This window comes from Pygocentrus nattereri, chromosome 21 (assembly GCF_015220715.1).
Source record: "Pygocentrus nattereri isolate fPygNat1 chromosome 21, fPygNat1.pri, whole genome shotgun sequence".
Classification (NCBI taxonomy): Eukaryota; Metazoa; Chordata; class Actinopteri; order Characiformes; family Serrasalmidae; genus Pygocentrus; species Pygocentrus nattereri.
Window position 1 is genome coordinate 5,665,360 of NC_051231.1, and position 26,814 is coordinate 5,692,173.

At 41.4% G+C, this 26,814-nt stretch overlaps 1 protein-coding gene across 1 annotated transcript; it reads left to right on the top strand.

Moving 5' to 3' along the window:
* The first annotated feature begins 921 nt into the window (after positions 1-921).
* si:dkey-264d12.5 (coiled-coil domain-containing protein 30) lies at positions 922-26,529 on the top strand. Its single transcript, XM_017720934.2, has 22 exons — positions 922-1,116; positions 5,970-6,152; positions 7,283-7,403; positions 8,442-8,647; positions 9,117-9,200; positions 11,240-11,408; positions 11,668-11,739; positions 13,059-13,174; positions 13,344-13,415; positions 13,511-13,578; positions 13,868-14,081; positions 15,770-15,892; positions 16,011-16,181; positions 17,498-17,698; positions 18,195-18,352; positions 20,187-20,319; positions 20,871-20,983; positions 21,632-21,773; positions 21,862-21,998; positions 22,535-22,652; positions 22,766-22,830; positions 25,169-26,529. Exons 1-22 carry the CDS (start codon positions 1,102-1,104, stop codon positions 25,287-25,289), a joined length of 2,802 nt encoding a protein of 933 aa, XP_017576423.2. The 5' UTR covers positions 922-1,101; the 3' UTR covers positions 25,290-26,529.
* The last annotated feature ends 285 nt before the right edge of the window (positions 26,530-26,814 follow it).

Genomic DNA, 26,814 nt, shown 5'->3' on the forward strand with positions numbered 1-26,814 from the left:
TGTGGCCACAAATTTATTATTTCATTCCTAAATAATGCATAATTTAATTGTGGATATACATTAGGATCTCCATCCATCCATCCATCCATCCATCCATCCATCCATCCATCCATCCATCCATTATCTTCCACTTCTCCAGGGTTCGGGTCGTGGGGGCAGCATCCCCACTAGCCCCATAAGCAATGAGGCCCAGACCTCCCTTTCCCGCCACTTCCACTAGCTCCCCGGGGGGGATTCTGAGGCGCTCCCAGGCCAGCTGGGAAATATAGTCATGCCAGCGTGACATTAGGATCTTGTTCCTATGCATTAATACAGCCTTAATAAGGTGTGGGAATAAGATAAGTTATGGGCACGACTAAATAAAATGTGGGAATGAGATCACGCCTTGTTAAACTGTGGTCAAGGCTTAGTTATCTCATCCCTACGGCTTACTTAATCGGGACCACATCTTATTTATATTTATACAGCATATCACCAGCAGGACATATTTTTACCTTTTCATAATCTTTTAAAACAGATCAATAACATGAAAAGCCTGGAGGCGAGACGGGGTGTGGAGTCAGTACAGCTTAGGAAATATAGTTTCAGTGGATTATAGTTCAGTTATGTTCCCTGACTAAAGGCACTGAGATGTCCTACTGAGGGAACCAACCCAAAGACAGTCTAGGACCTTTTTTCTGAGAGTGTATCAGATTATTTTAGGAATCCTGGAGAAATTCCTATAGTATTTACTGCTTCTTTTTATAGGGTGTGAGTAAACAGTAAACATGTATTTTTTATTTGCTTGGTAAAATAGGCCTCGCTCAGTCAGCCCATGGCTCACTCCCACACCACAGCAGCTGGGCCTTTTCCCTGCCCCTTGTTTGGAGAGCGGGGCGGCCCATCACAGCTGCAGTCTGCGTGCGGAGAGATGATGGCAAACACAGACACAGAGAGGCCGGACTGCCTTACTTTCCCACTCAGCCCAGACGCGGATTAGCCTGTCGGGGCTGTTAGCTAGAACCGCAGTGGAGCAGTAATGGAGTACAGAACTACCAGCATGGAGCAAGTTTGGAAGAACGGCACCGTGTTGTGTTAAACGGGTCTGAGTGCAGAGTGAACATGGAGCGAGGAGAGGTAAACGACTTACTGATTCACATTCCCAGTCAGGTCGGACATTTAGAAATGTCTAATGAGCTCCTGTGATAAATGCTAATGAGTCCGGCTAAACTCCAGTCCTGTGGGTGTTTCTTAACAGTCGCTCTGCAGTTTTGGGCGTTGAGAAAAGAGCTTCACTTGGCCGCTTATTCGTCAGCTGTTCTTCGAATTTTCCGTTCCACCTTAAAAGGTGCGGCGGTCACGTTCTGGCGGCTGTAAAGAATTGTAAAGAAACGAGGAAAATAAAAACTCGTGAAAAGACTGCGGTTTGAGCAAACAATGGCAAAAAGACAGAGCTCAGGGTAGACTTTAGAAGGAAGAGTGAGGTTAGAGTAGACTTTAGAAGGAAGAGTGAGGTTAGGGTAGACTTTAGAGGGAAGAGTGAGGTTAGGGTAGACTTTAGAGGGAAGAGTGAGGTTAGAGTAGACTTTAGAGGGAAGAGTGAGGTTAGAGTAGACTTTAGAGGGAAGAGTGAGGTTAGGGTAGACTTTAGAAGGAAGAGTGAGGTTAGAGTAGACTTTAGAGGGAAGAGTGAGGTTAGGGTAGACTTTAGAGGGAAGAGTGAGGTTAGAGTAGACTTTAGAGGGAAGAGTGAGGTTAGAGTAGACTTTAGAGGGAAGAGTGAGGTTAGAGTAGACTTTAGAGGGAAGAGTGAGGTTAGGGTAGACTTTAGAAGGAAGAGTGAGGTTAGAGTAGACTTTAGAGGGAAGAGTGAGGTTAGGGTAGACTTTAGAGGGAAGAATGAGGTTAGAGTAGACTTTAGAGGGAGGAGTGAGGTTAGAGTAGACTTTGGAGAAAGAGTGAGGTTAGAGTAGACTTTAGAGGGAAGAGTGAGGTTAGAGTAGACTTTGGAGAAAGAGTGAGGTTAGAGTAGACTTTAGATGGAAGAGTGAGGTTAGAGTAGACTTTAGAGGGAAGAGTGAGGTTAGAGTAGACTTTGGAGAAAGAGTGAGGTTAGAGTAGACTTTAGAAGGAAGAGTGAGGTTAGGGTAGACTTTAGAGGGAAGAGTGAGGTTAGAGTAGACTTTAGAGGGAAGAGTGAGGTTAGAGTAGACTTTAGAGGGAAGAGTGAGGTTAGAGTAGACTTTGGAGAAAGAGTGAGGTTAGAGTAGACTTTAGAAGGAAGAGTGAGGTTAGAGTAGACTTTAGAGGGAAGAGTGAGGTTAGAGTAGACTTTAGAGGGAAGAGTGAGGTTAGAGTAGACTTTGGAGAAAGAGTGAGGTTAGAGTAGACTTTAGAGGGAAGAGTGAGGTTAGAGTAGACTTTAGAGGGAAGAGTGAGGTTAGAGTAGACTTTAGAAGGAAGAGTGAGGTTAGGGTAGACTTTAGAGGGAAGAGTGAGGTTAGAGTAGACTTTAGAGGGAAGAGTGAGGTTAGAGTAGACTTTAGAAGGAAGAGTGAGGTTAGGGTAGACTTTAGAGGGAAGAGTGAGGTTAGGGTAGACTTTAGAGGGAAGAGTGAGGTTAGAGTAGACTTTAGAGGGAAGAGTGAGGTTAGAGTAGACTTTAGAGGGAAGAGTGAGGTTAGAGTAGACTTTAGAGGGAAGAGTGAGGTTAGGGTAGACTTTAGAAGGAAGAGTGAGGTTAGAGTAGACTTTAGAGGGAAGAGTGAGGTTAGAGTAGACTAGAGGTTAGGGTAGACTTTAGAGGGAAGAGTGAGGTTAGAGTAGACTTTAGAGGGAAGAGTGAGGTTAGGGTAGACTTTAGAGGGAAGAGTGAGGTTAGAGTAGACTTTAGAGGGAAGAGTGAGGTTAGAGTAGACTTTAGAGGGAAGAGTGAGGTTAGGGTAGACTTTAGAGGGAAGAGTGAGGTTAGAGTAGACTTTAGAGGGAAGAGTGAGGTTAGAGTAGACTTTAGAGGGAAGAGTGAGGTTAGGGTAGACTTTAGAGGGAAGAGTGAGGTTAGAGTAGACTTTAGAGGGAAGAGTGAGGTTAGAGTAGACTTTAGAGGGAAGAGTGAGGTTAGGGTAGACTTTAGAGGGAAGAGTGAGGTTAGAGTATACTTTAGAGGGAAGAGTGAGGTTAGGGTAGACTTTAGAGGGAAGAGTGAGGTTAGAGTAGACTTTAGAGGGAAGAGTGAGGTTAGGGTAGACTTTAGAGGGAAGAGTGAGGTTAGAGTATACTTTAGAGGGAAGAGTGAGGTTAGAGTAGACTTTAGAGGGAAGAGTGAGGTTAGGGTAGACTTTAGAGGGAAGAGTGAGGTTAGAGTAGACTTTGGAGGGAAGAGTGAGGTTAGAGTAGACTTTAGAGGGAAGAGTGAGGTTAGGGTAGACTTTAGAGGGAAGAGTGAGGTTAGAGTAGACTTTAGAGGGAAGAGTGAGGTTAGGGTAGACTTTAGAGGGAAGAGTGAGGTTAGAGTAGACTTTAGAGGGAAGAGTGAGGTTAGAGTAGACTTTGGAGAAAGAGTGAGGTTAGAGTAGACTTTAGAGGGAAGAGTGAGGTTAGGGTAGACTTTAGAGGGAAGAGTGAGGTTAGAGTAGACTTTGGAGAAAGAGTGAGGTTAGAGTAGACTTTAGAGGGAAGAGTGAGGTTAGAGTAGACTTTAGAGGGAAGAGTGAGGTTAGAGTAGACTTTAGAGGGAAGAGTGAGGTTAGAGTAGACTTTAGAGGGAAGAGTGAGGTTAGAGTAGACTTTAGAGGGAAGAGTGAGGTTAGAATAGACTTTAGAGGGAAGAGTGAGGTTAGAGTAGACTTTAGAGGGAAGAGTGAGGTTAGGGTAGACTTTAGATGGAAGAGTGAGGTTAGAGTAGACTTTAGAGGGAAGAGTGAGGTTAGGGTAGACTTTAGAGGGAAGAGTGAGGTTAGGGTAGACTTTAGATGGAAGAGTGAGGTTAGAGTAGACTTTAGAGGGAAGAGTGAGGTTAGAGTAGACTTTAGAGGGAAGAGTGAGGTTAGGGTAGACTTTAGAGGGAAGAGTGAGGTTAGAGTATACTTTAGAGGGAAGAGTGAGGTTAGGGTAGACTTTAGAGGGAAGAGTGAGGTTAGGGTAGACTTTAGATGGAAGAGTGAGGTTAGAGTAGACTTTAGAGGGAAGAGTGAGGTTAGAGTAGACTTTAGAGGGAAGAGTGAGGTTAGAGTAGACTTTAGAGGGAAGAGTGAGGTTAGGGTAGACTTTAGATGGAAGAGTGAGGTTAGAGTAGACTTTAGAGGGAAGAGTGAGGTTAGAGTAGACTTTAGAGGGAAGAGTGAGGTTAGGGTAGACTTTAGATGGAAGAGTGAGGTTAGAGTAGACTTTAGAGGGAAGAGTGAGGTTAGGGTAGACTTTAGAGGGAAGAGTGAGGTTAGGGTAGACTTTAGATGGAAGAGTGAGGTTAGAGTAGACTTTAGAGGGAAGAGTGAGGTTAGAGTAGACTTTAGAGGGAAGAGTGAGGTTAGAGTAGACTTTAGAGGGAAGAGTGAGGTTAGGGTAGACTTTAGATGGAAGAGTGAGGTTAGAGTAGACTTTAGAGGGAAGAGTGAGGTTAGAGTAGACTTTGGAGGGAAGAGTGAGGTTAGAGTAGACTTTGGAGAAAGAGTGAGGTTAGAGGAGGCGTTGGAGAAACGAGAGCACTAACTTGGGTGAAGAGTGTGGGATTAGCAGGCTGGAGGTTTTTCTGCCTTGTCCTTCTCACTCGGGTCCTCGTCCATTATCATACGACCAAATCTAACAAGAGGTAGAAGTAAAAAACAAACATGTTACATTAAATTCTTTGATTGCATTGATTGTCTTTACTGCTTTCTAATTTTTTTAGAATTGTGAATGACATTTGAAACCTTCCAAAAAAGTTCATAAAATTACTTTTGGAGAGGGACACACAACCTTATGAATATGAAACGTGCCTAATATGAGAAACCGCTGTATTTTATACAGTTTTCTTACTCTACACTGATCCCATCTAAAATAAAATATAGATATTTTTAAGATAGTTTTAAAGGAAAGAGAAGCCTTTAGCATTTTGGACAAGCCCTTCAGGGGGGTCTTGAGGAGCACATAAGAACCCCTAGGGGGTCTCCACAAATCCCTTAATGGCCTTTCAGGAACCTTTTGTAAATTAGGCCCCCTTTTGGCACCTTTGTACATGCAAATTAAAAAGTTTTGTTTAGAAGCACTTCCACGGGGGGGGGGGGGGTGTTGCTGGAGCCTATCCCAGCAGTCTTCGGGCAGAAGGCACGATACACCCTGGACAGGTCGCCAGTCCATCGCAGGGCAGACAGACAGACACAGACAGCCACTTACACCTAGGGGCAATGTAGCATGTCCAATTGGCCTGACTGCATGTCTTTGGACTGTGGGAGGAAACCAGAGGAAACCCACGCAGACACGGGGAGAACATGCAAACTCCACACAGAGAGGACCCCAGTCGGGGAATCGAACCCAGGCCCTCCTTGCTGTGAGGTGACAGTGCTACCCACTACGCCACTGTGCTGCCTAGAAGTATTTCCTCTCATCAAAATCTTTTTTTTTTTCCTTTTGAAAATGTATTTATTTTAAAAACGAGTGTTAATCGGGCATGTATTCCCATTGGCAGCAATAACAGCCTCCTCTCTTCTGGGAATACTTTAAACTAGATGTTGGAACATTACTGCCAGTATTGGATTGCATTGAGCCACAATATTATTAGTGGGGTGAGATATAACTCATCCCAAAGGTATTGGATGATGCACCATCAATGCAGAGAACACAGTTCATTGCTTCTAAATATCCCAAATCATTCATCAGAAGGGTTGTCTGGATGCTTTTGGAAATATTATGTCTAAGATAGCCTGCAGTGTCACGGCTTAAAGACCGTTATTTGAAACTACTTTTAGCCATTAGGGGAAGAAATAGTGAACTAATCTTCAGGTGAACTTCTTCAGGTGGTGGTGATGTTGGCTGAGATGCAACAGTGCCTGCAGCGGGAAGGTTTGGGTGCGGAAGCTTCCAGCTCTGACTGCCTGGTCATGCTGTGGCGACTCTATTTGGAAAAAGAAAACACTGTAAGGACTCTCTCTCAGGAGATACAGGAGCTACGGGCTGAACGTGCTGCAGAGATCAAGACTGTGAGTGATGCTCCCCCCCAAATCCTGACTTTACACATTATATCAGTGGTCCCCAGTCCTGGTCCAAGAGTAATGCACTTGACCCATCTAGTTAGCTAATTATTAAGCCTTTCCTGTGCTGAAGCGAGCGCTTTGGAGTAGGGAAAAATTTTAAATATGTAGGACAGGGCTATTACAGAAACAGTATTACAGTCTACTGCATGATGTGATGAAACACTGGTCAAAGGCCAGTTTCCACAACCTTCAATTTACCAGAGTGAAAATAATGTGGCAAAAATAGTTTTCCTCATTCAGCACAAACAGTTTTTATAAGAACTCTGTAGTTGACCAAAGACATTCTGTAAATGTTTACACCCTATTCTTTAACCCTTTAAACGGCCGGGGCTCGCCGGCAGGCCTGACGTTTTATTACACACTTCTATAACCTAAGAATAGCTCAGCCAAATTGCATAGAAGTCCCTGTAGTTACTGATTAATAAGCATGTAATAAGCCTGAGGTTTGAAGGGGTTAATTGACGCCTTTGAACCCTTATTATCCAGTTATTAAACTTAAGACTTTTTAGTACCTAATATAAATTATTTGATTACTTCTATTAATCTATAGTGTTGGGGTAGTTAATCCAAAAAAGTGGTAAAAAAGAGGAAAGTGATGTTTTAAATGTAATTAATATCACATAATATATAAAAGAATGATGTGGGATTGTGTCGTTGAGAGTTGCAGATAAAAGCCACTGTACTTTCTCCATCCCTACTTTAGCTAATAAGCTATATAGTTTCAAGTGTCAGAAATTTTCCCCCCACCAACCGAATGGCTTGCTAACATGCGCTCATATGCAGCTGCTCATTAATATCATCCCGTCTTTTGACTTGGGCACATTTATACTCTTCCGATGTCTGACGATTATCCTAACAGCTGTGATAATGCCTACTATGATGAGAGAGAACTTGTTACCTGAGACGTCTGGTAATTCAGTCGTGTCCCCCAGCAAACATAGTCTAGGTGATGGTGCAGCCCTAAAGCCACAAGCAGCCCATTTACCTAAAATTTCTAGACTTTCTGTCCAAAAGGTTTAGGTTACTAGGGTTGTGGATATGAGTGAATGTGCTTGTGTGTGTGTATTCCTTCACAGGTTCAGCAGTATGTGGAGAACATCCGGAGTCTCTCAAAAACACGGGACTCAGTGGCTCTAGAGCTAGAGCAGGATAATGAAATGCTCCGCACCAAACTTGATGACATCAATCTCCTGCAAGGTTCACCTCCCATATATTGTACTTTGCTGTGTCCCAATTCAAGGGCTGGATCCTTTGAAGGACATGGTCTATGGAGGCCCAATACCCAATACTGGTTTAAACGCAATACTTGAATTTAAAAGTGTCTCCACAGCCGCTGTTCGCTTCTCTGCTGATGCTGCACTGTTCTCGAATCCTCGCCGGCACGGAGTGAACCTCAGGATATGTTGGCGGGTGAAGGATGCACCTATTGGATCCTTTGTTGCCATGGAAAAGGAGGACACATTTCTCAGCTGGATATGAAGGAGGCTTTGAAATGGGACTGCCTAGTTGTGCCGCTGTGATGCTGTCGGCCTATAAATGCAGCCTCTGAAGGACACAGCCCCTGAATTGGGACACACTGCTGGTCTTATTTTTGAATTTTCTGAGTAATGCTTCATTTTCATTTACAAACAAAAATTAGGCTGTTGCTATTATATTAATATTCAGGTAATCTACCAATTATTTTGTTGATTAATCAAGTTTTTCATAGGACCAAATAGTAAAAGTGGATTAACTGAACAAAGTAAACCATGCATAGCCTTTCAGAGATTATAAAAAACTGAAATACTGTAAAAATTTAAGACTTCATTAAAAGTTGGTTGGTTTCCCAGACAGTGATTAAGTCCAGTCCTGGACTACGCAGAATTTTGAATAGTCATTTTCCATTAAAAAGGAATATAGTTCATGACTATGCCCCGGAAACTAGCCCATAGTGTTTCACATGTATAAAAGTGGATGTGTGTGTCAGGCTCTTTTTACTGTTAGAGAGATCAGCTGGAGAATTTAAAATAAACATTGTCATCAGGTAATTATTGCAAATTCATTGACGGGGTGAAGATCTAAATAGCAAACCAACAAAGAACGCATTCTGCCCAGTTCCCCAAACTTTTGCAATGTAAAACAGTTATAAATGTTATAAATTACATCATTGCGTTATATATATATAATGTAAATGTTATAAAAATGTGTAAAACTCCTGGTTCCATCTTCTCATTAGCTCTTTCTGTGTGTATGCAGAAGCTCAGAAGAGTGAGATCGATGAGATGTTGCTGCAGGAGGGCCTGGCCGAGGTGATTCCCAGCAGCCTCAGCGAGCAGGTGGCTTACCTACTGGCAGAGAGAGCCTCTCTCCTGGAGAAACTTCAAGAGGCTGTGGACACTAAAGCCCTGCAAAAGTGTGCTCAAAACACCTTAACACAGAGTTCTGAGGGGAACCCAGACAAAGTAAGAGAATCAAGCAAGGATGGCTGTTTTGTTTATTTTCCTGCTGGGCTTCATTTGGTGGGTTTTGCGTTTTAGAACTTGACATTAATTTAATGGCTTGCAAGAAAATCACATTTACTCCGTTTCCCATTGTAGTCAGTCAGTCTTTGAGGTGTCTGAATTTGGCTCTTTTAGTTTTGCGCTGGAGCTACGAGGCTAATGTAGCTAACAAGAAATAGAAGCTTAATTAGCAGTAGATCCACCAGACATGCTTTGTGCAGACTGCATTAGCTACACTTGCCTCTTAGATCCAGTGCAAAACAAAAAAAAATCTGCAAAAAAAAAAAAAAAATTCAGGTAGCAGACAAGTCTTGACTGATCGACTACATTTGGAGTAATGGGGGTAAATTGTGTAAATGAGACTTTCAGCTAAACCTTTGCTTTAAAACACAGTTTGGCTCCTAGAACTTATAAAAGTTGTTCCTTCAAGGTGGTGTCGCTGCGAGGACAGAACCCTTGGAAGAAGCTCTTAGGGATTAGGAAGGCTGCACAAACCAAGCAGATATTTACTCCTGTAAGTCTGATTTTAATGAGGCTGTTGGTGATGCATTTCACAGAGGAGGAATCTGTTATTTGCCAGTCTTGCTTTATTGAGAATCACAGCAAACCATAAAACACATTGCATGCACTTAAATTCAGTCGACCTGTCCTGCATTTTCTCCCTTTCTCATTTTTTCCTCTTACCCCAAATGTAGTTGGTTATCCAAGATATGTTTTGTGTCTGAACTTCTATCCCTTTTACATGTGGCTAATGTAGCTAATAAGTAATGGAAGCGTTTATGTCCCAACAGTTAGCATTTTGCTATCATGACACATTTGCCACAGACTGCACCATGTAGTTTTAAATAGACTGTTTTGTGTGGTTTCTGGCACTGTTTGATCTGTGAAATGGACAAATGTAGCAGTAAGCAAGCAAAGTTTATTTATACAGCGCTTTTTACAACAGGTGTTGTCACAAAGCAGCTTTACAGAACAATCAGTATGACAGAAAGAAAAGAAAAGAAAAATCCAGATCCGAGCCCCCATGAGCGTCGCCAGCGGCGACAGTGGCAAGGAAAAACTCCCTAAAGAGGAAGAAACCTTGAGAGGAACCAAGACTCAGAAGGGGAACCCATCCTCCTCTGGTCGACACCGGATAGCAAACATTGTTACTATGAAGTTTTATAGAACAAAGTGGGGGGGAAAATAAAAAACAATGGCTAATTTGATTAGTTATGATGATTATGCAGCAATCATAGCAGCAACAGAGGTGGTGAAGCCGATGGCTGGTGAGCTAACAGCATCAAAATTTCAATGTGACCAAAAGTCACACACACACCACACACACACACACACACACATATATATATATATATAGGGGGCAGTCGTGGGCTGCAGGTTAGGGAACTGGCCCTGTGACTGGAAGGTTGCCGGTTTGATCCCCAGGGCCGACAGTCCATGACTGAGGTGTCCTTGAGCAAGACACCTAACCCCCAACTGCTCCCTGGGCGCCGTGGATAGGGCTGCCCACTGCTCCGGGCAAGTGTGTGCTCACTGCCCCATAGTGTGTTCACTAGTGTGTATGTGGTGTTTCACTTGATGGATGGGTTAAATGCAGAGGTGGAATTTCCCCGGTTGTGGGATCAAAAAGCATCACTACTATATATATATATATAATAGCTAACCAGCCAATCACATGGCTGCAACTCAATGCATTTAGGCATGTAGAGGTGGTCAAGAGGTGCAGACCGAGCATCAGAAAGGGGATTTGAGTGATTTTGAACGTGGCGTGGTTGTTGGTGCCAGACGGGCTGGTCTGAGTATTTCAGAAACTGCTGATCTACTGGGATTTTCACACACAACCATCTCTAGGGTTTACAGAGAACGGTCAGAAAAAGAGGAAATATCCAGTGAGCGGTCAGTTGTGTGGACGACCTTTTACTACCTAATAAAGTGGCCGGTGTGTGTGTATGTATGTATGTATGTATATATATATATATATATATATATATATATATATATATATATATATATATATATATATATATATATATTTATGTATGTGTATGTGTGTGTGTGTGTGTGTGTGTGTGTGTGTATACATATATTCGCTCATCTGCCTTCACACGCATATGAAATTGAGTTAGATCAGAAATAGATAAATAGAAATTGAGTGGTAGCTATAACAGCTTCATCTCTTCTGAGAAGACTTTCCACAAGGGTTAGGAGTGCGTTTATGGGAATTTTTGAAAAGTGAATACTTTTGGAGACAGTGCCAGGGCTAAAAAAGAAAACTCTGGGTGTCATACATGTCTTGGCTGATTGACTTGAGGGGAGGGGAAAATTGTGTGAATTAGATTTTTCACCAAACTGTTTATTCTTTAAAATAAATTAGATTTTTGGCTGAAGCATCACTGAAGTCTCAATTCTTCCCCCTAGGCTTAAGTAATACGACACCAGACATAGCATGCATATCAGCTTGAGAAGACATGAAGAACGAAACTTCTTAATGGTATTCAGACAGTCTTAGCATTGTCCAAAGTGAAATGGCTCTCAATATGCTCTTTGTGTTAGGTGGTCAATGAGAGCAGTGGCAGTGGGGAGAATGCATTAAAAGAGCGTGAGCGCTGGTTGTTGGAGAGGGATCTGGATGAGGCCTCCAGCAGGCTGGACATGGCCCACAAGGAGATCCGCCGGCTCACTGATGAACTGGAGTCAGCTCGCCTCACTCAGAGGGCCTACGGTGAGAGACTGAGGGTTAGATTAGTGTAGGAGTGTCCGGTTCTAGTCCTGGAGAGCTGGACTGATCAGCAGGCGACTTTTCTTCTCCAATACATCCACCAGACCTACTTAATAACTGATAAGGTGAATTGTGTTTTTCGGAAAGAAAAATTGCCAAACTGTGCAGGACATCAGCTGTTCAGGACCAACTGACCCACCTCTGTTTGTGCCTAATGTAGGAATGCACCTTTATACCTCTTAAAAGTGTGTTTTCCTCTCAGAGCCAGAGCTGCAGGAAGCTCAGTTAGAAGTGGAGCAACTCAGACAGGAGGTGGAGAAGCTCAAACGCTGTGGTAATAAAAAACACACATTTCTTTTGTTCATATATGCAGGCCAAAACTATAAAAGCAAGCAGTATTTTATTAAGTTTCAGAAAGTATTTTACAGCTAATTTAACTGGAGTTTTTTTTTCCAGAATATTCAGTCATAAGTCTTTCTTTCTTAAAAACAGTCCTTTGAGCAGTTTATCATTTTTTGCAGCACACTTGGTTTGGTTTAGTAAAAGTTCAGGGCTTGGGCCCCTGTCAATTAGCTGTTTTTGTTGTATGTTAATGACTTTAATAAGACACATAGACCACAACTCATTTACTTCATTTCAATTTATTCATTTTTCAGCATCAGGAAAAAAGCTGACAACATTTATTTAACAGAAAATTGCACAGAAGCCTCAATTGCTAAATATAAATATCTTTTTCGGCATTTATTGTGTCCACCCTTTCAGAGCATTGCTGTCAACTTCAAAGACATTTGCAGGGACATTTTTCCACACCTCCAAAGTTCGGTCTTAGAAGTTGGTTACATTTTCTGTTTCTCACAGTTCAAATAATCCTAAACACATTCAGTGATGTTTCTACTTTGTTGTTTATTTCCTTTTCTCAATAACTTTGTAAGCCTGATAATGAGGATTTCAATGTTATATTAGCAGCAAGTGAACAGTAGTTAATAGCCGCATTTTACAGCAGCTGTCTCACACTTAATGGTTCTTCAAGGGTTGTTTACTAAAGAAAATGGTTCTGTATAGAACCATGAACACTCAAAGAACCCCTTGCATGATAAAAGGGTTCTTCAGACTGATGGAGAATGTGCTGTTGATGGTTATATGTAGCATCTTTTTGAGTGTTCTGTATAGCACCAAAAGGGTTCTTCTTCAGTCAATACAAGCTTGACATCATAAAAATAGAAGAACTCTTTTTGGTGACTCCTTGAAGAACCATCATTTTTAAGTGTGTAGATTAAAACAGACATTTGAAGCTGGAAATTGATATACAGATAACATATTCTTTATTTTTTTAATGCTGCAACCCCTGATTCTTGTCACCATCGCCGTAAAAGAAATCTGAGATGTTATGTTTCTCCAGAGTGAGGCACGACACATCAAACCTGAGTGACTTTGTTTACAACTCAACAATTGAATTATACAGAAAATTGGTTGAATTTCCCTTTAATAAGCGTGTTACTTTCAGAGTTTGTATTTTTGTTCAGGTATTTTTAGAAAATAATGTTGCTTTGAGTATGAAATGTACAACCTTCCCATCAAACATCACAAAGTAGCTAATAATGAGCATCAGATGTTTTTGATTTCTAAAAAAAAGTGCAAAATGTCCTGTTTCAGATGTGGCTGAACTTCGCAGGGCTAAAGAGATGAATGAGGCCCTGGACGCGGAGGTCCGTCAGCTGAGGGACAGTGTGCACAGAATGCAAACAGAGCGCTCCCAACTCCTTGAGCTGGTATGAAGCTGTATTACTGAAAAATGTATGGGATTAATAGAGTTTAAACATGGAAGTTACATGAAAACAAAGCCTATGATTTCTAAATTGTCATATCATAATATAATGTACTCCCAGTATTCTAACGTTCATCACAACAGAAATTGTTTGACTATCTTTGAATCATCAGATTGACTTCAAAATTGAGGACTTGGACAGTGAGGACGATGATGTCCAGGATTTCTTCCAGAAACTAACAAAGGTAAAAAATGCTTACAGGTGTCCTCATTGCCACGTAAAATTAGGCTCGTAATGACCTGTTTGATGATATTTATTAATGCTGTTTCATTTTGTTAGAGTCGTGCAGCCAGAACTGGCTCTCTGTCCAAAAGTAAGAAGATGAAAGAAAAGGACGCTCATAAAAGGTTCCACCTCTAACTGAATTCTCCAGCATTGTTAAGCATATTATTATAGAAACACAGACAAAGTAAAAAGATAGCAAATGCTAATAAATACATAATAAATAAACATTGCTGAAAAACAGTTTAGGTGCTTTTTACAACAAATAAATAGAAATTATGCACTTTTACTTAGGAAATCAACAATAAATCATTTCAAACTTTTGCATGCAGCTGTAACTATGAGATACTTTCTTCTGGCTAATTATCAAGTGGTAGGTAAATACTAACAGCTGGTGTGGGGCTGATTTTGCAGATGCTGTACAGAGCTGGAGGATCTAAATCAGGCTGTTTTGAAGCTCCAGACTGAGCTCGAGGAGGAAAGGATGCTGCAGAAGAAGACAGTGGAGGAGTCTAATGGCCACAGTAAGAGGCGTGTGGCGGCAGAACAGCTGAATGTGGAGCTCCGAGCTTTGTGTGAACAGAAGGAGGAAGAGCACAAGACCAAAGTCCAGCAGCTTCAGGAGAAGGTGAGGGCTGAAGGAATAGTTTATCCATCCATCCATTTTCAAAGCCGCTTCTCCCTCAGGGTCGTGGGGGGGGTGCTGGAGCCTATCCCAGCAGTCATCGGGCGGAAGGCAGGATACAAAGGAATAGTTTAGTGGAAATGAAATGTATGAAGTGCATCCCTTACACCAAATGTAGTCCGTAAGCCAAGAGATATTTGGTGTCTGAAATTTTCTTCTTTAGTTTTGCACTGCAGACATGAGGCTGAAGTAGCTTAAGAAGTGAGCTGTACCTGTCATGATCGCTCCAGGAAGTTTTCTTAGGAGCCATACATGCTGTTTGCTGTTGCATAAACTTAAGACTGTAAAAGCTTACAAGTGTGGAATGTAATTGCAGTCAGCTTAATAATTGGGATTATTATGACAGATTTAGCATCGAGAGATTTGTTTATGTGGCTTCTAACACTATATTGAATACTATTATCTATCAAAAGAGTGTAAATGACTTTTAAAGGGATTGTATTTTTTTTGTTTGTATCTTTTTTTACGTATTTTTACGTTAGTAGGTTGAATTTTGAATATTGTGGCTGGTTTGAGTTATAAGTCTACGTTGCAGTCTAAGGCTACGTTTACACAGCAGGTAAAAGTGGCCCAAATCAGATTTTCTCACCAAATCCGAGTTTTTTGTTTGCCTGTTCACAATATCTTTTAAATGTGATCTGTATGCGACATCAGTCTGAACAGGTCAGCTCCCAAACCGACCTGCATGCGCAAAAGAACAGTGCTACACGTTGCTCATCCAGAGGTAAACAATCAGGACTATGAACAGTTTCAGTTTTACCTTCGCCAGCAGTAGCAATCATGAAGTTCTGATCGCTGATAGCTGGGCTCATCACTCAGAATGTGCTCAAGCTCGCTGTTATTTGAGAAACATTGCTTTCAGACTTTTAACTGTTCGGCCACTTCTCACTAACCTCTTTGAACATGGAGCGGTTGTGATAAGTCTTCTATTTTTTTAATACAGAAACAGCAGCCTAAATGTTTTGAGTCTCAGCAGCGCAAAATGATGACGAATGTCGAGGTGGATTGACGTAAGAGACGCATGAATTCTGATCTGGCTGTTCAGATCGGATGTCAATACCCCATATGAGAGCGCCTCAAATCGGAATTCAAAATGTCAGATTTAGTGTGTTTTTTGCTGTTCACACTGACGTCACACTGCTGTTCATGACACATCTGTGTCACATATGAGGAAAAACATTGGATTTGGGCCACTTTTACCTGCTGGGTAAAATTCTGGCAGATTTCTATTCCAATTTGTCGATTTACGTCCCTGTTTGTTGTTGTGCCTTTAAGACTTTTGCATGTAAATGAACTCTGTTGTGGTTGGTTTTACTGTATTATGTCTCATTCCAAAAGCAGTCTGGGCTGAAACACTCCTTATAACTTCATTGTGAATGGCCAGAGCTAAAGTGCTGCAGGCTGAATAAGTGGATGTCAGTGTGTTGGTTTTCATGACATAAAAGCAGGCAGTTTCTGACATGGAACATACATCAAACTCTTCTGTTTCCCCTTAAGCTCTTTATGCAGGTGTTCTCAATGGATAGGCATGTGGAACCACCTGGATTTGGAGTAAAGAGTTGACAATAAGCTGTGGCACTTGTGGAAGTTTGTCTGTAGATTAATTCACTGGCTTTGTCTGATGATCTTAGCTGGCGTCTCTGAACGCTGAACTGGGCCAGTTAAAGTCTGCCCTCCATAAGCAGTGTGAGCAAGCCAGACAGCAGCACGAAGCTCTGCAGGTTCAAGCTGACCGGGCCAAGTCCCTCTCACAGGTGAACACCATCTTAACGTTTTATTTCAGCAAGTGGCAACAGATCACAAGTGCATGTGAAAGGAAAATACATGTCCTTCTGTGAGGCATCAATTCATTTGTGTGGTTTCTGAATACAGTCAAAGGAGCCTCTGCTGCAGCAAGCTCAGACACAGTGCAGGCAGCTGGATGAGGAACTGCAGAGAGTTCAGGAACTCCTGAAGAACACCAAGAAGGAGCTGCTCGCTCAGATTGAGACAAGTGGCCACCTTCAGAGGAACATCGGCATCCTGGAGCAGGAGAAGCTGAGGGTATGATTGATCCAGTCAGCACTTTTTAAGGCTCATTTTAAAGCATAGTCTGTTAGGCATTCTGACAAAATGAAGGTGTTACCCCATTAAAGGAGAAGGTGTAAGAAGTTGCTCCACCATGGCAGAAAAAACATCATTTTTAACTGAAGTTCACTTCGGAACCGAGCCCTGCCTTAGCTCAGATTTTCTGAGATCCAGTCTAGATTTGATGCTGGTTCAGACTTTTAATCCTTGTTGAATCATTTTAGTTTACAGTACAGAATGATTCAAAAAGATTTGTCCGATGTCAAAGCACCATATTTTTAAAGCCGTGAGGCACCTGGGAACCAATCACATTCCACTTGAAAGAGGGGGTCATAGAGTTTCAGGCTGTCACTGGAAGACGGCTCCCTTCAGTCTGCGGGGAGATGAGACCCCTGAGCAGACAATAAGAGTGAATCCGTCATAACTGTGCAGCGTGATTTTTGTCGGCAGTGAACCTCCAGCAGCTCAGAGCGTTCGTCCTTGGTTCCACAACACTGGATGATCTCCGAAATCGCACTGCAACTGTGAGAGCAGCGACACCCGACACGCTCAATCCAGTACGGGATGAATTTGACTGCGGCGTTGATGTTGTCTGTACAGCTGGAGGAGGTTCAGATTGAGACCTTGTAAGATTACATAATAAACTTTATGCTCAACTAAACCTTTCACAGTTCACTGCATCGATCTGTAATGATTTACAAGTGAAATAATTCATTTTGAAATCGGATGAATCTTTTTGAATCACCTTGTATTTTGAACAAGGCACAAGTCAATCTTATGCCTGGCTCAGAGTTAAGTCTTTTAATATCAACAGAAATAGTACATCTTTACAAAGAGAAACGACCCGCGGAAGTGGGGCGTGGTCATGCGATGCAGTGTTGATTTAGCCACGTCCCCTCCTACTGTAACTGTTCGAAAGAACTCTAAGAGATGTAGGTTTTATAGGCTCATGAATAAAGATGCTCTATATATTTAGAATTACACCACATATTGTCATGATTTTGTTCTAAATGTTTGCTGATTGACTTCCATAGGCTTTATTACACACTTCTGTAACCTAAGAAGTTGTAGTTACTGACTAAAAAGCCTTTATATAAAAGAAACCTGAAATGTTAAGGGGTTAAGGCTATTTGACAGTGTGACAAGTCGCCTTTAACAGCTTTAAATACTGTTAAAAAGTCAACCTGAAATCAAAAAAGTTTTGATCTGTTTTGGCTTGTAAGTTCATGCAGGAAAATGCCTGATTTCTGATTCACGTTGGCTTTAAAAGACACTTAAAATGACTCTTGCAGGTGGTTACTGAGCTACAGGAGGCCCAGGGCAAAGTGACGCAACTGCGAGACAAAAAATCATCGCAGGCTGCCGAGCTCAAGACCCTGCAGCTAAAGCTCCAGATGCAGCAGTCTCAGTGGGAACAAGACAAGTCCCTCTTACAGCAAGAACAAGAGAAGCTCATTTCCACTAAGGTTCAGTGTACCTCCATGGAGAAGGAGGTAAAGGCTATTCACCCTTTTGTGAAGTGCAGGAGTGATTTGATCTCTCTGTTTAGTTGCTGTTAGGATGCTGCTGAATTTTGTACGAGTTCTAAGGGATGTGTAGTTTACTTAGGAAGTCCAGTAGGAAGACCATTACAGTGGTCAAGTCTGCTTGTACCACATGCATGAACAAATTTCTCTGCGTCTCTCTGAGAAAGAAAAGGCCAAATTTTAGCAACATTTCTCAAATGATAAAAAGCCACTTTAGTGACTGTGTGTACATGTGGGGTAAAGCAGCTCAGAGTCTAAGATCACACCTTGGTTTCTTACTTCAGGTTTGGTATAAGAAGCAAAAGTTTCTCATAAATCATTTTCCTCAATTTTTACAGAGCAAAGCGTTCTCTGCTTTGAAATATGAAATACAATCATCTGTTTTTTTCCAAAAACTTAAATGCATATCTGCTGACCGTGAATATTTGATCAATACACTTATGTCGCTTTCCATGTGTGGTAGATTAAAGATCTCCAGCAACAGCTGAAGAGTGCCACCCAGCAGCTCCGTGTGGAGGAGGATCGTAACGCACAGAACTCCGCACTGGAGCAGAAAGTCAGAGACATGCTGGAGGAGTTCGATACGCTGAAGATCCAAGCTGAGAACGCTCAAAAGCAAAGGTGCGCCTGAAGAACAGCGAATCGTTAGCTAGGTGCTTCACACGAGACAGAAAGGTGACATCAATTACATTTAACCCCTTAAACGGCCAGGAGCCAGTGGTGGCTCCATGCTTCCATTCCTCACTCCTGTAACCTCACAGCAACTCAGTTTACATCTATTTCAATATAATGACTGTAGAATAAGCCTTAGAATGTAAAATTAAGGCCTTAAATAAATACATCAGCAAAAACTAACGTTTTTCCATTATCCCAAATGTATGCAGTCAGCCAGGATGTTTTTAATATGCTAAGTTTGCTTCGTTTTCTACAGGAAGTAATGTAAGCATTACTTCATACTTGATTCCCCAATGGTGGAACAAGCTACCTTCCACTGTCAGAGCAGGGGCGTCACTCGCTATTTTTAAGAAACTCCTGAAGACAGAGCTCTTCAGGGAGCACTTGCTCTAATCGCCTCTTGCAAATCTAACCACTACCAACCTCATCTCCTTCTTGCCCTCCTTCCCTTCTCTACCCTTTGGCCTCCTTTAAGGCCTGACTATGTTTGTTCTATGTACCACATTATTTGTAAGTCGCTTTGGATAAAAGCGTCTGCTAAATGTAATGTAATGTAATGTAAGCAAGCCAAGTGTGTAAGAAAAGGATTATTTATTAATGATAATTTCATCCTTCCCTCTTCTTTTCCCTTCACATGAAACATCTCAGCTAGATGCCGTAGATTAAAAAATGGGGTAAAATATATCAGTTCTCCACTGTGTAATAGTATAGTGTTTATCAGTAATCATTGAAAATCAAATCAAATCACGTTTGACTCGTCACATTTAAACAGGTGGAAAGTGGGTGAAAATCTTAGGTGCGTTGCGCCCTTATATATATATATATATACTGTTGCTGTCGGAACAAAACCTCATACCTCCATTTTTGCCATTTTTCAGTTTTTGACATAATATGAAAATGCCTGTTACTCTTTACATTGTATGTAAATTTCACGACAAATGGGACAAATTAAATGACCCAAAATTACTTGGAAAAAACTGGTTCCATTGACTTACATTAGAAGTACAGTTGGTTTTTTCCTTCTCCTGTAAAGTTCTCACTTTGGAGATATGAGGTGTTGTTCCAACAGCAGCGATATATATATATATATATATATATATATATATATATATATATATATATATATATATATATATATACACACACACACACACACTGACTCTGAATATACACATAAACACAATGGACACTTGTATTGCACTATTCCAATGTACAGTTGTACAGTAATAAGTCATGGAATAAAACTATGAAATGTGCTGCTGTTCACATTCCGTATGTGCAGTTAGTTTGAAGTAGATAATAAATGAGATGCAGGTACTATAGAAATGTTCCAGATTATACAGTATACGGATAGAAGATGTACAAGATGTTAATCTATATGTGTAAATACCTCTGTAGCTAGATAGCCCACCAAATCCATGGAGCCTGAACAGTCAGAGAAGTGTGTAATCATTGTTAACGATAAATCTGGTTTTGCTCTGCGACATTCTTTCCCGTTCTCAGTTACCCTCGTAAATCCAAACAGTTCTTGGCTAATTAACTTCGTTTGGGGTAAGAGAATAATCTATAAATTAAGTTTTTACTGGACTGTTCCTTTCATTTTTCTTTGTTTTAAACAACACAAGTTACTTATTTTACTACCTGAGAGCCAAAACACATGGAACATACCACAGTCTGAATAAAGATACAGCACATAGACACTACATTATCAGCGTATATGTCTGATGAATTTTATCCTGTAGGTTAATATCTTACATGCCTTACCTCTAACATGGAACAGGGAGCACTTGGCAGAGAGAGAGATGGAGCTCCAGCAGCAAGTGCAGTCTCTGCTGACCACCAACACTCAGCTGACCATTGCAAAGGCAGAAATAAGTCGAGTCCAGGACCAACAGCACAAAGAGCTAAATGAGGTAAGACGCTGACAAAAGACTGCACACCATCTCCAATTTATCAGTATTAATAGTAGTAAATAGTATGGTGGGCTTGGAACCAGAGGGGCAAAAGCGAAATTATGAGCCAAAATAGTTACATATCAAGTTAAAGCTCTTGATGAGATATGTCTAATACCAAAAACATCGTTTCAATCAAATATGAGTGCAGTTTTAAAGATAAGAATGAATGTGAATAAACACAAACAGGCCAAAGCATGGCTGAAATTTCTTTCTGCACTCCTGTGAAGTTTGTCAGATGTCTCTGGTTCCAGGCTCTCAATATGAGGAGAGGAGCCGTTTTGAAAAACTTTTAATAAAAATAGTTGCCAAGGACTTAATAAATGACCTTTACACAATTACATTTTCAACTATTTTATATTTTAGAGGCTCTGCCAGTTAAAAAAAATAATAAAAATGGTTAATATTAAACTAAACTATGCTTGGCAAGGACAAATTCCTGAAATGAATTTTTTCTGTCAGATGCACAACTTGTCCTAAAGAAAGCATTATTATGTATTGTTTGTATGCAGCTCAGGCAGGTCATAGCGAAGCTGGAGGACAAACTGAAGGGCAGTCAGCAGGAGATTGAGAATCTCCAGATCCAACTTCAGCACGCTCACTTTAACCTGCACGCTCAGATCAGGTACAAACAGCTTAGAAGTCTAACCATATTGTGTATAATCTTCAAATGTTTTTAAGATTTTATTAGACAATCAGTTTGGCAAAAAAAAAGACAATTTACACAATTTCAATTTCAAATTTTCCCCCTTAGCCCAAACAGTTCAATTGTTGATGGAACGAAATTGAAACATTTCCATGTAATTTATTTGGATTTGGAGTTTTATTCATTGAAATGTACTGTCATTTATTTAATGTTGGCATATTTTCAGCTTTTAAGACAAACAGCCACAACTTAAGAAGCATATTCAGAACCATTGCCCAGCTGTGTTTGCACACAGAGGAGTTAGACCTCCACATTTAACCCATCCGTGCAGTGAAACACCTACGTACATGTACGCTAGTGAACACACACTAGGGGGCACTGAACACACCTACCCAAAGCGGTGGGCAGCTCTATCCATGGTGCCTGAGGAGCAGCTGAGGGTTAGGTGCCTTGCTCAAGGGCACTTTAGTCATGTCTTTTTGGCTCAAGGGATCAAACCAGCGACCTTCCAGGGCTGGTTCCCTAACCTCCAGCCCACAGCTGCCCCACATATTTTGGTCATACACACGCTGTAAATCAGGTGCCCTATGAATCCGAATCTATAACATGGTATGCCAACTTTTCCAGCAAATATCAAGACAAGAAGGGTCGCCACAAAGAAAAGCTCTGTGACGCCAAAGAGGTGTACCTGAGAGAGACAGCCTGGAGAGATGAAAACATCAGGGAGCAGGAGAGAGAGCTGAGCGTCCTTGCCAAGAGGGTGGAGAAGGTGCTTTGGTGGTTGTTCATGATGATGATGTTAAATAAGATGGTGGTAGAATCACAACTGGGTACGGTAATCATTACATTTTCACCAGGAGAGTGAGATGGTGAAGAAGGTCACAGCTGAGAATGAAGTGCTGCTTCTCAGCAAGAAACACCTGCTGTGTCAGCTGAACGAGGAGGAAGAGCGCAGAAGACACGCAGTAGCCACAGTCACGGCTCTTCAGCAGAGGTACAGGGTCTCTGTGGGGGTATAGTCTCTGACCAGCAACTTGATTTGGTCATGATTATTTAGGAAATTATTCAAAGTATCAGGAACTCTTAATTTTCACTAGTTTGAGACAGTTAATTTGGAAAGATTCACACGCACACATCTTCTAAGCCTCTTATCCTTCTGGGATTTTGGGGTGCAGCTGGAGCCTATAATTGGACGGAAGATAGGATACACCCTGGACAGGTCGCCAGTCCATCGCAGGGCAGACAGACAGACAGACATGTACACTCACTCTCACAATCACACACACATTCACACCTAGGAGCAAGTTAGCATGTCCAGTTGACCTGACTGCATGTCTTTGGACTGTGGGAGTAAACCCACACAGACAGAGGGAGAACATGCAGTAGGAAAGATTCAGAAATATGTTGAATGCGAATGCAGCTGAATCGCCATCTTCAGATCAGTGCATTATGATGCCCAGGTGGATTTTTACACCCCTGGTTTGCATTAACTTTCACTCTGATAAACCTTCCCACTGGTTTGTTTTTTAGGGTGGATTTTCTCGACAAAGACATTGTTCGACAGCGGGACCTTAACATGATAAAGTCCAAGCAGATGGGGAGGCTGGAGGGACTGCTGCAGGACAAGCAGTGTCTGATCAGTACTGAGGTAGATATCTGAAGTAATGCCACTGAAACAAGGGAGGTTCAACAACTTATCAGTTTGTACTGTGTTATTTGTCCATCCAGCATCTGACCCACCATGGTTCATCTTGTGTGCAGGACCTCAAGAAGTTGTCTTCATTTGAGAACCGTATCATTGAGGGCTCAGAGCAGGCCAATTGCAGGTAAAGCATCTGTTCTCTGAACCTTACTGCTCAGATAACATTGATATTGACTTGAGGCCTGTTAGATTATTGTGATTAATTAACATTAATTTGTGTGATTAAAAGTAATTTAATTTAATGATATTTCCAAAGTGGTTCCTCTGGAAGATGTTTTAAAAAGAACGTAATAATTAATATGTACAGATAGCTAATAATGAAATGGTCATTGAAATGGTTGAAAATGGTTATGGTCAGGGTTGACAGTTTTCTCTATTTAAATTACATTTTTATTGGAATAGCAATAAATGGCATATAAGAAATTTCAATATGCTTCAGGATTTTCCCAGCTTGTGGGAATTCCATTCTTTTTTTTTTTAGGAAAAGTCATATAGAACCAAAGCTTTATGAAAGAATGAAACAGAACAACTGGAAATCTTAAATCAAGTCTAGTTTAGAGATGTACGTTTCACAGTTTCCTCTCTACCTGAGAAAACTATCAAACAAAGCAGTCAGCCGGAATCAAGCATGCATGTTCAGTTCAGTTCCCCCAGTACTTTTTCTGTCTGTAAATTTAGGGAAAGTGTGAATCTCTTCATGCCAAAAACGATCTTAACCACCTCAAGACAATTCTTTATTGTGGGTGGTTGTTATTGAAACCATTTTCTAATTATTTGTGTATTTTTACTTGCTGCTAATATCATTCTAAGCTGTTTTTTTTCTACTGCTCTATTCACCTGAGGAGGCAAACGACCCAAACACAGTACTTCAGAAGTCTGATGCTTTAACACACGCTCTGATGTTTTGTGTATTTCTTGCCCGAAGGCATGAATGAAGGCTGGCACTTTTCAATTTGAACACCTTTTAAGAAAAACAGTTGCAAAGCCGTAAGCTTGTTAAATCACTGTAATGTATGGCCTTGAGCGGCTTACTGCTTTTATTGAACAGCTACAGCAAAAATATGATACAATATACACATTTTCAACAAATACTTTACTGTAATCAATAACAGTCATAAACAATTTTTCCGAGAAATGTAGTTAGGGTAGAATGATTCAAAACCTTTCGCTGCCAAGCAACTAAGCAACTGCTGAGTGCAGACTTTGTCACAGGTGACTGGAAAGTTAATTTCATGAACTTTATTTTTCTGTCATACAATAATGAAAATGCCATAATATACTAGTGTTTAATGTAGTTATCATATCTTCTCCTTCCATGTAGTTTTTGCTCACCAAATTAGGACTAATGCTGATTTCCACTGGCAGAAACCCCTGGTGGTAGAAATATGTAATTGCAGGTAAACCTATTAGGAGAAGCACAATCTCTCGTTTCCCGCCGTTTTAGCATTACTGACGGAACAGTTGGTAAGAATTGTGCCTATTCTGTAAAAATGTTTTGTTAGTTCAACCTGGTGGGAACAAGCAGTGAAATAATAATTAGTTCAAAATAAATATTACATAATCATTGCATGTCTGAATTGGATTTGTCCAAAGTGAAATTATTAAATGTTTAAATTTAATTTGTATGTGTTAAAATGGAAAGTTGTTTTTTTTTATGTAAGAACTTGCAAGCAAAAAGCTTTTATCTCCTTTTTTGTAGTTTTTAAAACATTCTTTGCATAATTTAAAACTATAGTTACCTTTTACATTGCAACAGAAATAGTCCAAAACGACTTGGAAAATCCTTCTTACTTTAACTTCCAGTTTTTCCTTCTGTAATGATACCACATTGGAGATAAGAGGTTTCGTACCATCAGCTGCTTCATAACCTACAGGGGACTTTTAAAGGGAAGCTGTTTACCATATACAGCTATTTGAAGGGGTGCAGTGTAAAATTGATCATTGGTGCACAGCTGTGTTTACACACATTGATAAGGACCAGTTTTCTTGCGTGTACTGGCGATTTGGGGCAGTCGTGGGCTGGAGGTTAGGGAGCTGGCCTTGTGACCGGAAGGTTGCCGGTTTGATCCCCAGGGCTGACAATCCATGACTGAGGTGTCCTTGAGCAAGACACCTAACCCCCAACTGCTCCCTGGCACTGTGGATAGGGCTGCCCACCGCTCCTGGCAAGTGTGCTCACTGCCCCCTAGTGTGTGTCTGGTGTTTCACTTCACGGATGGGTTAAATGCGGAGGTGGAATTTCCCTGTTGTGGGATCAAAAAGTATCACTTCTTACACAGGGATTTAGACCTTGTCTTACACACACTTTAATAAATGAAACCCTGCTCTTTTTCTTATTTACTGTCAGCACAGAGCTTAACATGTTCAACCAGTGCAAACATCAAAAAGATGTTCTACTAACTGAACAACAAAAGCGGTAAAAGTTGAAGCTGAAAGACGCACTCTGTCTCATCTGTTCACAGTGAGAGGGGATTCGAAACGTTTGACCTTCTCGCGATCATCCAGAAAACCAAACCCAGTCCAACAGAGGAGCCTGCAGCTCCGAGCCGAAGCCGTGCCTCAGAGATGGACTATCTGAACTGACCACAGGAATCTACACACGCCCCTCGACACTCAACGCAGCACAAAAACAGCTGCAGAAGAGGACGAGCAACACTGAACAGCGTCGAAACCTGAAATGAGTTTATTTAATGGACTCTCTGAGCAGCATGGATGACGTGTGACTGATCTACACAGCACAAAGCACTTTTTCTTTCGTGGGCTGATATGTATGTATGCAGTGTCGATTATCTGCCAACATTACGTAGGCTATTTTGTACGGTACATATTGGGATTTGTAAGTTTATTTACTGCATTTTGTTTTTTGATAAGGATTCTATTTATTGAATTTTGCAAGCCATGTTTATTTATGACGAGGCTGAAGCTGAGCAGTTTTTTATTATGTATCAATGGCTTTGTTCACATTACAGGCCTCACTGCTCAATTCCGACTTTATTTCCAGATCCAATCTTGATCCAATCTTCACATTTGTGTAGGGCTGTGATGCACATCTGTCATTAGCGTCAGTGAAGCCGTGTCCTGACATGACATGATTGAACCCAGTGAGTCATGAACAACAAACTAAGCAGCAGAACAAGGTTTCACCGCAAGGTAATCTGCTCTGAAGAGCTTTCAGCCGTTCATTATTAGAGCAAGATAAACGAGAAGAGTCAGGTGCTTTTTCACCGTTTACTGCTGCCGCCACGTTAACGCATGCAAAGTGGAAAAAAACCTCCAATCTGAGCGTTCGGATTAATGTTCACACATCGGATATGTATTTAATCTAGGACCACATTTGAAAGGCCTTGTTCAGACTGCCAGCCCAAATCGGATTCTTGGGTTGTCCAGATTGGATTCAGAATGATTTGGGATTGTCTGAATAGCAAAAAAAACACATGAAGCCCAATGTTTGCAAAACAAAAACAAACCACATGTGGAGGTGGTTTGAAATGCGATTCCAGTGCGTCTCAGTTTGGACGCTCTGGCCACTCAAATCGTATTTTAAAGTGTCTTTTTGCACCACTCACAAAGCAACAAACAACGAAGACATCAGATCCAGTATTATGGAAGTGCTGGGATTCAAAAGATGAATTTTTATGCCAAAGAATTTTGAGGAGTTTTGAGGGCAAGATGATGCACCTCCATCTCTCCTGCCTCACCAGCGTAGCTACATAGTTAGACACCTAGGGGGGCAGTCATGGGCTGGAGGTTAGGAGGTTGGGGAACCAGCCTTGTGACCGGAAGGTCGCCGGTTCAATCCCCAGAACCGACAGCGAGCGCATGACTGAGGTGTCCTTGAGCAAGACACCTAACCCCCAACTGCTCCCCGGGTGCTGCGGATTGGGCTGCCCACCTCTCCGGGCAAGTGTGCTGTGTGCTCACTAGTGTGTATGTGGTGTTTCAGTTCACAGATGGGTTAAAGGTGCAGAGGTGAAATTTCCTCATTGTGGGACTAAGAAGGGTCACTTAATCTAATTTAACCTACATTGTAACCCCAGCAACCCATCCAGATGGGTTGGTGATGTCAGGGCACACAAATCCAATCTGATCTCTTGCCAATAACGGGGTC

Excerpts from the sequence above, each read along its gene's own strand:
- si:dkey-264d12.5 (XM_017720934.2), top strand. Across the intron at positions 6,153-7,282 it reads GTGCTGCAGAGATCAAGACT|GTTCAGCAGTATGTGGAGAA; the intron begins GTGAGTGATGCT and ends ATTCCTTCACAG. Across the intron at positions 13,579-13,867 it reads GAAAAGGACGCTCATAAAAG|ATGCTGTACAGAGCTGGAGG; the intron begins GTTCCACCTCTA and ends CTGATTTTGCAG.